General features: G+C 31.9%; 1 protein-coding gene across 2 annotated transcripts; it reads left to right on the top strand.

The window, feature by feature from the left end:
* Positions 1-1,233: 1,233 nt before the first annotated feature.
* LOC143045906 (dynactin subunit 5-like) lies at positions 1,234-9,345 on the top strand. Of its 2 annotated transcripts, XM_076218734.1 has the most exons (8): positions 1,240-1,340; positions 2,970-3,038; positions 3,836-3,954; positions 4,473-4,584; positions 5,307-5,409; positions 5,894-6,008; positions 6,295-6,321; positions 8,713-9,127. In XM_076218734.1, exons 1-7 carry the CDS (start codon positions 1,293-1,295, stop codon positions 6,305-6,307), a joined length of 579 nt encoding a protein of 192 aa, XP_076074849.1. In that variant the 5' UTR covers positions 1,240-1,292; the 3' UTR covers positions 6,308-6,321; positions 8,713-9,127. The 2 variants fall into 2 exon arrangements, with proteins under 2 accessions (XP_076074850.1, XP_076074849.1); XM_076218735.1 differs by lacking the exon at positions 6,295-6,321 and having other exon boundaries at positions 1,234-1,340; positions 8,713-9,345.
* The last annotated feature ends 6,112 nt before the right edge of the window (positions 9,346-15,457 follow it).

Raw genomic sequence — 15,457 nt, 5'->3', positions numbered from 1 at the left:
GCTTGACCCATATGGGTGTATTTTTGCAAATAAAATTATTATTATTATTTACTACATGGTTTCCCCAATTTAATTTTGAATCCATGTGGAATCATAGAAAAATTGGTCACGCCTTAAGGGCATACGATACAGTTACAGGGGAGGTAATGACGTTGCTAACGTAAAATGTTATTTTCGCGACGTCAAACTATGACATATCGGGGAAAGATGCATTTTCGACTATTTTTTATCATTCAAACTGATTTAATTTGAAAACGAGTGCATGGACCCCTATTTTTAAAAACGACATTTTGTTTCATTTTGCAGGGAGATTATGGGGACCAAGTTTTATAAAACTGTAAATAGAGGAATTTTTTTAATTTTAATAAATATACAGCAAAAAAATACGACTTTTTCTTAATTCATGACCATTTGATAAATATGAGTTATTTCTGAATAAAAAATCCATATTTTTTTTAGGATACTTATAAAATACAAAACTTAAAAATTATCTAACAAAAAACAATTTGTGCTTATCTTTTAAACAAAAAAGTTACGGTTTTCTTTCGAAAGAGAAAATACGGCCACAAATCCGAATTTTGAGCAAATATACAAAATTTCGACCTCATTTAACTCAAAAAGTAGCACATGAAGGTGTATTTTTTATTACATATTTGATTTAAGCAGGCAAAAACTAGCCTATATGGAAATTTTCATCAAACTGTAGATACAGGATCAAAACTGTATCGTATGCCCTTAACTGACCTCGAAACCATCAATGATTCTGTAAAGAGGAGTACCAAAATTGCACCCATGCTTAAATTCGCATCGTCAAAAGTCGAATAACAGAGCTTTTGTTTAATTTCTTTAAATATTTTGAACAACTGGATATTAGTCCATGCTTACTCTTCATTTTTTAAGAAATAGATACTTGTAACATATTGTATTTGTTAATTTTAAAAAGATGACGTTTTGATGACGTCGCATGACGACTTTTTCCGTACATTTTGCTTTTTCATTAAACACTTCATCTGTTGATAAATACTGTGAACGTTTTGTGTATATCTAAATATGTTTATCTATTTTGAAAGACTATCAAATCATAAAAATACAAATTGTTTAGTCTCTAGGAAATCTTGTAAGATTTCCGCTGCTATTTTTGCTAAAGAGGTGCAATTTGGGTACTCGATGCAATTTGGGTACCGTTACGTTAAAGGTTTTACTGTAATTTTTGTTCTTTCTTTTATCCCCCATATTTTCAGGAACGATAACTAAATCAACTTCCGTATTATTTTTTTTTCGTTGAAGTAAAAATGGAACTTCAAGATGTCTTTTACAACAATGCAGAATATATTGAAACTGTATATCATTTTATTATCATTTCCATTCGTTGTATATGGGTTGGGACCCCTTAATTAAAAGAAGGCTGCAAAGTCTTTAAAGGACCTCTATGTGTCAAAATTATGGCTAAATCAATCATGAATCAAAAATTATATTGAAATAACTAATCAGTCTGTTATGATTATGACTATATTTTCACACACTTAAAAAAAGTCTTTTGTACTTTAGTGGTCCCTATTCTTTATAGTATTGGTTTACTTATGTTAAGGTAAACAGGTAAAGGGTTACATTGTAGGTATGGGTTAGGGTATTTTTAAAGATTTAGAATGGAGAATATTTCTACATCTACATCATTGAAATGGAAAGGGTCTAAGACCCATCACGCAAGTACTAATTTGCTAATAGCTGTATATATGTTAATTTCCCTTTGTGTAATTTAGAGCACTGTCCCTTGAATCTTGCACAGAAACAATGTCAACTTGCTGCTGTGCATTAGTCAATAATGTCATGAGGAGAGCCTCTATTGGGGAATTATCTCACATTTGTAACTGGTTCTTAATGACCTTCCCTTGATAACATTGAGCTCTGCATTGTAGTGATGTAAAGTTTGAATAAAAGTTCCTCGTTGCTGTCTAGTACTTTTTAGTAATGAGGAGAACTACTACAACAAAAATAAAGAAACTTGTTCCGTTATTTCTGTTAAAATATATTTATCTTTTAATTTAAAAAAAAATCAAACTCATTACACTAAACACTAATACTGAAATAATATTCTTTATTGCTCATATTTTTTTGTTGTGTTAAAAATGTGAATTTTTACTTTTTAAAAACGGGCATATTTTATAAATATTATTGTGATGTATATGTATCTTGCCTTGAAACTGCCTGGGTGGTCTCATGGTAGTGTGTTTGCCTCGAATGAGGGAATTTACACTCATGTTGTGGGCTTGAACCCATGAAACTTTGAATTTGGTATTTGCTGCTTCTCTGCTAAGCACACACCATTAATTAGTAAGTGCAAAGACTGGTCAACTCTGTGTCAGAGTAATGTGTCTGAGTAAGATAACTTGTCTTCCTGCAGACTGTTACCTTGTGAAGTACATATAGCAGTTGAAAATCTAGCTCATATTGTCTAACATATTGTCTAACATGTCGTTCTACAATGTAGTGCAAAGCAGGGTTAATGTTCATATTAGTATTACATTAATGTGTAGTCGTTCTGAATGTGTATATTCATTTGTCCTTGAACGTTAAGCAGCCATCATCATCCTGCCTTGACAAACGCCCATGATTGGTAAAATAAGATAATGTCTAATGTCCATTAGAATGGACCCTTAGTTAAAGAAGGCCCTTGCAACATTTACCCTTATATGAGTGAGACAGAGGTACTAATTAATGAGCTTCAAAGAATGTTGGTTTTTAGCAAGTTAGATTTGTGTGTTTTTATAACTTGTCTTATGCTACTTTTTCAAACAATTAAAAACCACTTTTGGAATATGCATATATGTATATGCTCTTTTATTTTTGTTAAATGAAAATCTGAAAATTAAGTTTTCACCTGTAAAAATGACCCCCCTGTCAATTCATGATAGATATTAAATAAATTTCATGTATAAAAAAATGAAAATATTTTTTATTTATTCTTTCAGGCATCTGGAAATAAAGTCAGTCGTCAATCAGTTTTGTGTGGAAGTCAGAATATAGTCATAAATGGAAAGGTATGTTAACTGTAAACTTGAAAATCTTTGCAATGCTTATTTATGTATAAACAAAATAATTTATGTGATTGAATTTGTAAATTAGCTTTTTTAGCTCCCCTGGCCTGAAGAGGCAGTGTTTGCTATTGCCATCACTGCGTTAAATTCTTCTTTTTTTTTTGGAACTGCTGAATCTCGATTGAAACCAAAGTTGGCTTAATCTAAAGAATGCCCACAGTGAAGGTTTGTGATTTTCACTCATACATGTCGTATGGTTAGAAATAGAGCTTAGGGTCATTTTAGGGATAATATTTCAAAACATGAGCAACTGGAGAAAAAATAACACAGTGAAAATGGTCAGCACCACTTACTCCATCCCTGAAATAGGCTGCAAATTTAAGAAAAATGTGTCAACCCTGTTAGAGACGACATCAAAAGTTCAATGAAGGATAAAAAACTTTCCACTGACCCCCACACCCCCCCTCTTAACTTAATTTGGGAAAAATTGATTGACTAATAGGGATATATGTAAAATTGATTTTAGATTAACAAAACTTGCAGCAATATAGACCCCCACACCCCCAAACTATTTGATTTAAGTTTTTTATCCTACATCGATCTTTTGATGTCGTCCCTAATATGTAGTCATTGTACATAAAATGTTGAATTTTACTTTTTGGCATATCTTGGCTTTTGTTTAAAAAACAGGAGATTGAGTGAGTATATACCAATTGTCATTCTTAAGTTGAATAAACATATTTTATAAATAATTAAAGCAATTCAATATCTTACTGCTGCATAATTGTTTATATTTTCAGACAGTTATAATGACAGATTGTGTAATAAGAGGAGACCTAGCTAATGTCAGAATAGGAAGGCATTGTATTGTTAGTAGGAAAGCTGTTATAAGACCTCCATTTAAAAAGTTTAGCAAAGGGTAGGTATATTAACTGTAGAAGACAGTTGCAGCACATGTATTGTTGAAATGCTTTCATATATTGAAAGCATGTAGTTCAATTTGATTATTTATTAAGTCAGTTAAAAGATGAGGTATGATTGCCAATGAAACAACTTTCACCAGGGACCAAAGAAAAAGATGTAATATCACTATCCAGCTTTTAACAATGTGTAAAATAAAAAAAAAACTTAAAGGTTTTTTTGGCTACTCTTTTTCCTTATAAGAACTCATTTATTATATTATGTTTTACAATAAGTGTTTTTTATCATTCTCTAAAAGCACAAAACTATTGTAAACCAGAAAGAAAAAAGGAAAAAAAAACAAACGAAAATAATTTTGCAGAATTTTGCAAGTATATATTTTTGTGGTTAGTACATGTAGAAAGTTTGTAAGATTTTTTTATATGGCAAACTAATAATTAGATTTCGATTTTTGGCTGAACTATTATGATTATGTACAATTATGTACTGTTATAATTTTAAACCTTTCTATTGTAGTGTGGCATTTTTCCCTATTCATATTGGAGATAATGTGTTTATTGGGGAAGACTCCATTGTGAATGCAGCCCAAGTTGGTTCTTTTGTTCATATTGGTAAAAATTGTGTAATTGTAAGTATACAGCTTGGTGAATCACTTACAAACTATAACCTTAGCCATATGTCATAATATCTGTGTACAAATTAACAGCCTACACTATTGTTTCAGATAAGGGTGAAGGTTGGTACCTATAAAAACATTTTTTGGGGCCCTATATAGCTTGCTGTTTGGTGTGAGCCAAGGCTCCATGTTGAAGACCGTACTTTGACCTATGATGGTTTTTCTTTTACAAATGGTGACTTAGATGGAGAATTGTCTCATTGGCACTCATGCCACATCTTCTTATATCTAGTTGATGAAAAGAAAGGAAAGTGCCATTAGTAATAAAAGTTTAGTATTGTGTTAATGAATGGAATGCAAAGTAGTCCAAGAGAGTCACAGTGATAATATAAACTAGAGATCAAAAGAATCCAATATAAAATTATTATAGACATGAATTGACATCCTGTACTTTGTGATATAGTGCTTGCTTGAATGAAGTCAACACCCAACAAAATGGAATAATGTCTTGGTAGCAGTTTTTTAAAAGGAATTCTTATAGTGTCAGTGACTTACTAAAGGCCAGTAATATACAATGGACAAACAGACCATCAAGAAATTGCAGGACAACAAAGAAACAAATAGTGATTTTGAAACTTGATAGAAAAAAAAACCCACGAAAAACTGTATGCATGCTGAAATTAAACAATTACTTTTATGTAGTTTAAAGTCAAATACAACATATTCTATTTTAGGGAAGAAGATGTGTATTGAAAGATTGTTGTGCCATAGCTGACAACACAGTTCTTCCTCCAGAAACTGTAGTTCCTCCTTTCACAGTATTTTCTGGTTCTCCAGGTATAACACAGTAGAATAGAGTAATGAAATAATTCCATTCAAATCTGTCTTTTATGATCATTTTAGGGCAACTGCCCAAAGATTAAAATAGACAGTTGGTATTGAGGCTACTTTTACATTATTTCCAAGAATTCAATTATGATACACATTAGAAAGAAAAATAAGTTGGAAATTTTGAAGTAAGGTGAAAAGTTCTTCATGTATTTCTTGCATATTGAAAATTTTACATGGTGTACACTTTTTTACACAACATGATTATATAGTGTACATTTAAATCACAACATTAACATAATATTTTATTTTGTAGATACCACTTACTACCAAACCTTTTGCTTCGATCTCTTTTTTTTTTAAATTACAAATTCATAATTCTAGGAGTTTTGTTTTGTACTTCGACCTTATTAAATGTACCAATAACACCTTTTACTTATTATGTCAGATTATGAAAAACAATGAAGTTGACGCAACTAAATTATTTTCTCAGGTAGATTTACCTCAGAGCTTCCAGAATGTACACAAGACCTAATGATAGACGTAACTATGAGCTTTTATGACCATTTTAAATCTATAGGAGGACCAAAATCTAAAGACAGGAAAAGGTATTCAATCATTTTCACAATAGTATTTCTGTTATAGATTATATTGGAACTGAATATTTTCCCATCTATAACTATAATCTTATGTGAAATTACCTTGGATGTCATTCAGATTGTTGAGAGTTTACAAATATAACTATATATGAAAAATGTGTGGTTTACCTTACATAGTAATCATCTTAATGTGTACAAAACAATACAGATTATTTGATAAAAGTTGGAAGAATTATTTTCCATGTAAACAATTTTCTTAGAATAAAAACTTATGTTTACACCATCAATGTTCAAGTTTTAGTGAATGATAATGATAGCAGTGGTGAGTTGATGATAGAACGATCCAAACACCTAGTTAAATCCTGCTTGGAAATCCTTAATTCTTATTGGCTAACCTTAGAACCTGAGATGTTCAATTGCACTTTATTTACTTTAATATTGATAGTTAACAAATTAATGAACCCAAAAAATCCTTAATTAAAAAAATATATTCTTGGTCGTGTAAATGTACTGTTTCAAAGGCCTAAATTGAAAGAGAAATCTTTATATCAGCCCCTTCAGAGGGAATATGGCAAAACCAGGAAAATAGATGTTCCCCTTTGAATGACCTTTTAAATATTGTTATCAATGATATGTATCACATTTAATATGGTTAAAGTTTCACCTTTGTTATTGGTACTAAATCTGTGTTTAAATCCTCTAGAAATATTCTAATTTTTATGTTTTCACCTCAGGGAATTGTGCATGTCACATTTGGAGAATAACAATCCTGTTTTAGAAAGACATGTTTTATACACATTAGCAAGCTTATTGGATTCTGGGAACAAAATTATTTTATTTGAAATTCGTAAAATTTTATTTCTTCTTCTGTTATGATAAACTGATCATAGATACCAGGATCTTTCTATGTCTTTTTGCAAGACTCAAACAAAAAATCTCAAATAAAAAAAATAATAATTGCATTTAAGCGGGTCTAAATCATTTATATAGGATTTCTCTATATTTTTCTATAAATGAACTTTATCTTATAGTTAACAGAAAAATAAGAAATTTATTACAGAAATCGCTCAAATTTTACAATAATTTAGTTCAAGTACAGCATATATCGAAATTATATTAAAAAATATAGGTCACCGATGAGTTAAAAGAGATATTTCAATTTTAAAGCCAAAAAATGGCATTTTTCCACCAAAGGGAGATAATTTGGAACTTTTCAATGATGTTTACATTTTAAAAGTCATCTGGGGCCAACACGAATTAACTGTTTTGAATGTGTTTTGTACCATATGATAAAGTAACAACTACTTAAGGTAATAAATAAAATTTGTAATGAAAAACAAATGTTTAATTTTTTTCTGAAATTTTTATACCCTTGAGCCTCCTTAAGTGAATTTCATTGAAACCTTTGATAATTTTACACCAATATATCCTCATAGATTTGGAAAATCATACCTTAAAAACATTTCAGTTCAACATGTCCAAGTGTAGGGAGATGTGGGGCCATATGCCTATGAAAAAATAATTAAACATGCCTACATTTTAACTATGAGAAATGTAAGGCTCACAATATTTTACAATCCCAAGTTTCATAAAAGGTTCAAATAAGTTCACCTAGACTTGCATTTAATGCTTGAATGCTTGAATGTCTATGCTAAGTTTTGCCTCTAAGTTGCTTGTGTGAGTTTTGTTATTTTCATACTTGGGTCAATATAGTTTTGAAATCAATATTTGACCACTGTTTGGATATCAATATATTGGTAAATTGTAAAACATGGTTTTGGAATAGACCCACTTTTAATGCTTTTGGGCAGTGATGAAGTTTTGCATTAGGTTCAAGTCTTTTGAGAACATTTGTGTCTTACATATTAATCATATGATTTCTATATAATAAATTTCTCATTGATAGGAATAATATTTTTGCTTAGCCCTTAGATTTTCTTTATTTAAGACAAAAGTTTAAAATGAACTTGTAGTTTATCTCACCTTGTCCTGTAGTTAAATCGTACAGCCTGCCTCTTAATACTTGTATTAAGTTCATTTGGCAAATGAGGGAGATTGTGTTTCTAAAACATATATTTATAGTCTAGGTATGCCTTTTTATCAATTTATTACCATTTTTGCTGTAAATGGACAAATGAAAGTGGTAGCCTCAATAATTTCAAGGGAAAATTTTCCTAGAAATGCTGCCATTGCACCAAAGTTATCCAAGCACTACACCAGTCTTTTCTGCATTAGTTTTGGCTTCAGAATTGAAGCTTTAGTGAATTCAAAATTCAAAGGCCTTGCTTCACATCTATACATGTTAGGGAATAATAAAATATCTGCAAAAAAAAAATGAATAAGGAATTTTAGAGGCCAGATTCTAATTAAATATTTTTCATTTCGGTCTAAAAATTTTACTGTTTATCTAAAAAATCAATTTGAAAGATTTATTTGCATATTAAGAATTCGTAAGGATAAAAAAGAAAATGAGAACGCAAATATTTTGAGTATTTGTTAATCTAATAGAATAATGACAGACAGCAAATGAACTCATTCAAACATTCCTGTACATGATAAAAAAGGAATCTAGTTCTTTTGCATCTTCTTTTAAAAATTTCTTTTTGGTATGAAAAGAAAATTTAAAGAGTTGTTCAAGTACTCATTTCAATAAGATTTGACATTTAATTTTATTATACCTGTATTATTATAATGATCGTTATTATATTTACAGGTAACATTGCTGTATTGGTATAAAAAAGAATGGAAAATGAAGAAAACTATGTAGTGCTTGAACTTTATTTATTGAAAGAAAGAGTGCTTTATTTCAGTTTTGTACATTTTGGTGAATGGCAGTTTTATTTTAATTCTTACTTCAACCAGGATCCAATGAGTTATATATTGTTTTAACACCTACAATATAGGGTCCAGACTGTAGAAGATGTTGGATGTGAATCTCTGGATATTGTCCTTTAAAAATTATAGATAGTGCATCAACTGCCCCTTGTTTGGATGTCAGCTTCTACTCATATTGATTGTGGATCATCTCTGCTTTTGTATCTGCTTTAAAGGCCTGTCAGAAGAAATAGACATACCCTTATTTCTAAGAAAGTGTCATATCAAACATTTTATTCTGAAAATTGTTTTTATTCTCAACTTAATGGGAAGAAAGATTCAGATCAGCTATATTCACTGTTAATTCTCCACATAAAAATGTGTGATTTTCAATCATATTCAGATAAAGAAAGTATATTGATTTTAAGAAATCTATAATTATAGTTGATACAATTTGTCCATTTACACCAATTCTTAAATGAGCTATATTAGAAACATTTATTATGATTGACCAATAAAAAGTTTGATCTTACTTATTTCATTTTAATAGGATGAACTAGAAAATTTATGCTTATAGGAATTCAACTTGTTTTATGACTATTCTGTAACTGAGTTTTCAAGGACTTGTTAGTTGAAATATATTGCCAATTTGGTTAGTGCAAATTGACTGTATAAGATGACAAATTTTCATATTCTATGTTTTTATTATAAGGTGATATGAGTGATATATTATTATAAATAATTTATGTACTGTGCAATAAAATATATACACTTGGAATATTTTTTAAATACTTTTTATGTGTTTGAAAGATTTATGTTTTCAGACTTTCCAGTCTTACATATTTTCTTTTTTCCAGTCTTTGTATGTTCTGAAGGTTATTATTATGATAACAAAATTTACTATAAAAAAGATGATTTCAGCTTTCCAATTGTGGACTTCCTATTACTATTTAGCTACATTCTATCAGTACCTGCATACTCATACTTAATATATATGTTGTGTACAAGTTATCATTTTGTCATCAAGATGTGGAACCTTATAGTTAATAGGTTATAGATGACAATAGATATTTTCCTATTAAGGTAGACTTTTTTCTGTCCTCTTTAATCAATTATGACAACACAGAATAAGATAATAAAATTAACGGTACCAATTTTCTTGCACCAGATGGGCATTTCGACAATACATGTCTCTTCAGTGATGCTCGTGGCCAAAATATTTGCAATCCAAAGCTTATATAAAAGATGAAGAGCTATAATCCAAAAGGTCCAAAAAGTATAGCCAAATCCGTGAAAGAAATCAGAGCTTTGCATGAGGGAGATACATTCCTTAATTTATAATAATTTCTAATATTTTGTAACAGCAAATTTTAATAACACAATAAATCCATATTTTCATGCCAGTACTGAAGTACTGGCTACTGGGCTGGTGATACCCTCGGGGACTAATAGTCCACCAGCAGAGGCATCGACCCAGTGGGAGTAATAAAATTAACGGTACCAATTTTCTTGCACCAGATGCGCATTTAAAAGATGAAGAGCTATAATCCAAAAGTATAGCCAAATCCGTGAAAGGAATCAGAGCTTTGCATGAGGGAGATGCATTCCTTAATTTATAATAATTTCTAATATTTTGTAACAGCAAATTTTAATAACACAATAAATCCGTATTTTCATGCCAGTACCTCACACAGGATTTGTATTTACAATTAGAAACCCAACTTTGAAGCAGGATCTGTATTGCATTCAACAGTTCTACCAGTCACTGAAATTACCATCGACCTACAGTAATACATATAAATATTACATCCATAGAATAATCTGCTTACACTTTTGGAGACCTGAGATGGGGTTTGTGTTGCTAAGATTTTAAAAATTTTTGATGTATTATTATGAAGGCTGTTATTTGTCTTTTTGTCATTAGTCCCTTACTGATGATGTTAAAGGGGACTTGAGATTTGCACTCCGTCTGTCTGTAGGTCTGTAGGTTTTCCAGACTTTTCATGCTTGAAGATGTTGATTTGATATCTGGTTTATAGTTTTATCATGACAAGTTAAAGATCAAGTTCCGGTCTGATGATTTTGTGCAGAGTTATGGGCCTGGGACTTGAAACTAAATTCACTCAAATATTCAGTTTTCGACACTTTTTTGTATGATTTAAAAATTGGTTTATAGTTTTATCATGACCAGCTACATTTCAAGTTCGTATTTTGTAGAGAGTTATGGTCCTGGGACTTGAAACTAAATTCACTCAAGTATTCAGTTTTCCACACATTTTTGTATGATTTGAAAATTGGTTTATAGTTTTATCATGACAAGCTACAGATCAAGTTCGTATTTTGTTCCGATCTAATGATTTTGTGCAGAATTATGGTCCATGGACTTCGACAAATTCATTCAAATAGTCAGTTTTCCACATTTTTTTGACATTCTTGAAGATATTCATTTGATGATTGGTTTATAGTTTTATCATGACAAGTTACAGTTCAATTTTGAATATTGTTCTGGTCTGATGATTTTTATATGCAGAGTTTCTTAATGTAAATACAAATCCTGTGTGAAGTTATTCTGTGTTTTCATAATGCTTGTATCACTAGTTTCCTTACAAGTATATATACTTACTAGTAATGTAAGCATTATGTGGGTATTGCATGGCAATACAAAGTCCCCAATCTTTGCTAGCCAAGGGTAAGAATCATCTCACATCCTCTCCTCCCTTGGTGGATTGAGAAAATTTCGGAGACACATGGTAATGATTTTCATTGGTTGCAATCATCCTCTCAAAAAGCGTTTCTAACATGATCAAGTGTAAATGTAGAAATTGTAGGTAAACAATTGTCACGTGCTGATTATACAACTATTCTTTATCACCCAAATCAGACGACGATATTGAGTTACAATTTGAATGTTCTCAATCAACTAATAGAAGTCCCTTCCTTGTATGTTTCTTGTACAAATGTTGGAATGTCAACATAGATTTTCGTTTCCTGCTTCACCAAGTTTGTAAAACTATACACTACAATGTTTTCACCTCCGCACTGAAGAGAATTCAAGTGCTATCATTGGTCAAGAATAATGTTTTCGGATGGGCGTGACTTTATACAACCGATAGATGGTGCAACATTGTTATCACAAACGTTGGCCCAATCTGCCAAGGGTGGAGAGGAGCGGAGTGGATCACAACCCTTGATAGTCCTCTATCGGTTAAAAATAGTTGTTGCATTGGAACAAAATTCTTACTCGATCTATAGCTTGTCTCGGTGTAAAAGAGGAACGAAAGATACCAAAGGGACAGTCAAACTCATAAATCTAAAACAAACTGACAACGCCATGTCTACAAATGAAAAAGACAAACAGAAAAACAATAGTACACATGACACAACATAGAACACTAAAGAATAAACAACACGAACCCCACCAAAACTAGGGGTGATCTCAGGTGCTCCGGAAGGGTAAGCAGATCCTGCTCCACATGTGGCACCCGTCGTGTTGCTTATGTGATTACAAATCCGGTAAATAGTCTAATTCGGTAGGTCACATTCATAGTCTGTCCGTAGGTCTGTAGGTTTTCCAGACTTTTCATGCTTGAAGATGTTGATTTGAAAATTGGTTTATAGTTTTATCATGACCAGCTACAGATCAAGTTCGTATTTTGTTCCGGTCTGATGATTTTATGCAGAGTTATGGTTCTGAGACTTAATTGAACAAAATCCACTCAAATAATCAGTTTTCCACACATTTTTGTATGATTTGAAAATTGGTTTATAGTTTTATCATGACAGGCTACAGATCAAGTTCGTATTTTGTTCCGGTCTGATGATTTTGTGCAGAATTATGGTCCATGCATGGACTTCAAAAATTCATTCAAATAGTCCGTTTCCACATTTTTTTGTCGAGCCTGCAACTTTTGTTGCAGAAAGCTCGACATAGGGATAGTGATCCGGCGGCGGCGGCGTTAGCTAACTTCTAAAAAAGCTTTATATTTTAAAAGGTAGAAGACCTGGATGCTTCATACTTTGTATATAGATGCCTCATGTTACGAACTTTCCGTCAGTCACATGTCCAATGTCCTTGACCTCATTTTCATGGTTCAGTGACTATTTGAAAAAAAAGTTAAGATTTTTTGTAATGTTAAATTCTCTCTTATTATAAGTAATTGGATAACTATAATTGGTATGTGCGTACCTTGCAAGGTCCTCATGCCCGTCAGACAGTTTTCACTTGACCTCGACCTCATTTCATGGATCAGTGAACAAGGTTAAGTTTTGGTGGTCAAGTCCATATCTCAGATATTATAAGCAATAGGTCTAGAATATTCAGTGTATGGAAGGACTGTAAGGTGTACATGTCCAGCTGGCATGTGTCATCTGACCTTGACCTCATTTTCATGGTCCAGTGGTTAAAGTTAAGTTTTTTGTGTTTTGGTCTGTTTTTCTTATACTATATGCAATAGGTCTACTATATTTGGTGTATGAAAATATTTTATGATCTATATGTCTGTTATGCACTTTTTATTTGACCTTGACCTCATTTTCCCGGTCCATTGCTAAGTGTTAAGTGTTTGTTTTTTGGTCTGTTTTTCTTAATTTATAAGCAATAAGTCAACTGTATTTGTTGTATTGAAGAATTGTTAGCTGTACATGTCTGCCTGGCATGGTTCATCTGACCTTGACCTCATTCTTGATCAATGTTTCGTTTAAAACTGGTTATGTAAGTGATTTTCCATGGACCATAACCATAGCTGATTATCCATATCCCAACCTGTTGATTGTATTTATTTATTGTATTCTGTATTTTGGTGGGTTTGATCACATTTCGTCATTGGTCATAATTCAGTTCTGACGTCAAATTTTCTTGTTTTTTACAGGAATTTCCTAGAACCCAGGCTCACAATGCCTCAAAGAATTGTGTTTATAAAATTGAGAACGGAAATGGGGAATGTGTCAAAGAGACAACCCGACCATAGCACAGACAACAGCAGAAGGTCACTACAGGTCTTCAATGCAGAGAGAAATTCCCGCACCCGGAGGCGTCCTTCAGCTGGCCCCTAAACAAATATATTTACTAGTTCAGTGATAAAGAACGCCATACTAAACTCCAAATTTTACACAAGAAACTAAAATTAAAAATAATACAAGACTAACAAAGGCCAGAGGCTCCTGACTTGGGACAGGCGCAAAAATGCGGCGGGGTTAAACATGTTTATGAGATCTAAACCCTCCCCCTATACCTCTAGCCAATGTAGAAAAGTAAACGCATAACAATACGCACATTAAAATTCAGTTCAAGAGAAGTCCGAGTCTGATGTCAGAAGATGTAACCAAAGAAAATAAACAAAATGACAATAATACATAAATAACAGACTACTAGCAGTTAACTGACATGCCAGCTCCAGACTTCAATTAAACTGATTGAAAGATTGTCTTCATAATACGAATATCAGGCACAATCCTTCCCGTTAGGGGTTTAGTATCATACTATCATAACATATATTAGAAGAACATAACCCGTGTCATGCCAACAACTGGTATTTAAATAAATGTGTTTAGTTCCGATTCAAAGACCCTATAAGTGAATCAATATTAACGCCAAAATATGCAATCTTTTATGACCTGACAACAGTATCGTAACTATATCCCTTCTTATTAGTCTATTTAAAGGTTTTGTTAGCTTCTGAGGTGAATACTGACAATCACATTTTTGTGCTTAAAAAAGAAATTTCCATAAAAAATTGGATGTGAAATACCTGAACGTATAAGAAGTCTGCATGTTGAGCTATATTTACGAATGATGTCCTTATACCGATGATAAAATTTAATAAATGTTTTGACTAGTTTGTGATATTGAACCCTGGTGTAATAATTTTTCAGTAATACATAAATTTCTCTCGTTAAAATCTAAAACATTGTTACATACACGAGCGAATCGTACACGTTGAGATATATAAACAACGTAAGATGGTTATAGTTATCAAAGGTACCAGGATTATAATTTAGTACGCTAGACGCGCGTTTCGTCTACATAAGACTCACCAGTGACGCTCAGATCGAAATAGTTTAATAGCCAAACAAGTACAAATTTGAAGGAACATTGAGGACCCAAAAATTCCAAAACGTTGTGCCAAATACCGCTAATGTTATCTATTCCTGGGATAAGAACATCCTTAGTTTCCGAAAATAATAAAGTTTTAAAACAGGAAATTTATAAAAATGACCATATAATTGATATTCATGTAAACACCAAAGTTCTGACTACTGGGCTGGTGATACACTCGGGGACGAAACGTCCACCAGCAGTGACATCGACCTAGTGGTGTAAATAGTTATCAAAGGTACCAGGATTATAATTTAATACGCAAGACGCGCGTTTCGTCTACATAAGACTCATCAGTGACACTCAAATCGAAATAGTCAAATAGCCAAATAAGTACAAAGTTGAAGAGCATTGAGGACCCAAAATTCCAAAACGTTGTGCCAAATACCACTAATGTTATCTATTCATTGGATAAGAAAATCCTTAAGTTTATCGAAAAAATAAAAGTTTTATAACAGAAAATTTATAAAAATGACCATATGATATTCATGTCAACAACGAAGTGCTGACTACTGGGCTGGTGATACCCTCGGGGACGAAACGTCCACCA

The sequence above is a fragment of the Mytilus galloprovincialis genome, chromosome 9 (genome assembly GCF_965363235.1).
Source record: "Mytilus galloprovincialis chromosome 9, xbMytGall1.hap1.1, whole genome shotgun sequence".
NCBI classification, from domain to species: domain Eukaryota; kingdom Metazoa; phylum Mollusca; class Bivalvia; order Mytilida; family Mytilidae; genus Mytilus; species Mytilus galloprovincialis.
This window is presented reverse-complemented; position numbering and strand designations above follow the sequence as displayed.

Coding starts and splice junctions, on each gene's coding strand:
- LOC143045906 (XM_076218734.1), top strand. CDS start 1,293: ATGGAACTTCAAGATGTCTTTTACAACAATGCAGAATATATTGAAACT. Junction 1,341..2,969: donor ATGCAGAATATATTGAAACT/GTATATCATTTT, acceptor TTATTCTTTCAG/GCATCTGGAAATAAAGTCAG. Junction 4,585..5,306: donor TTGGTAAAAATTGTGTAATT/GTAAGTATACAG, acceptor ATTCTATTTTAG/GGAAGAAGATGTGTATTGAA.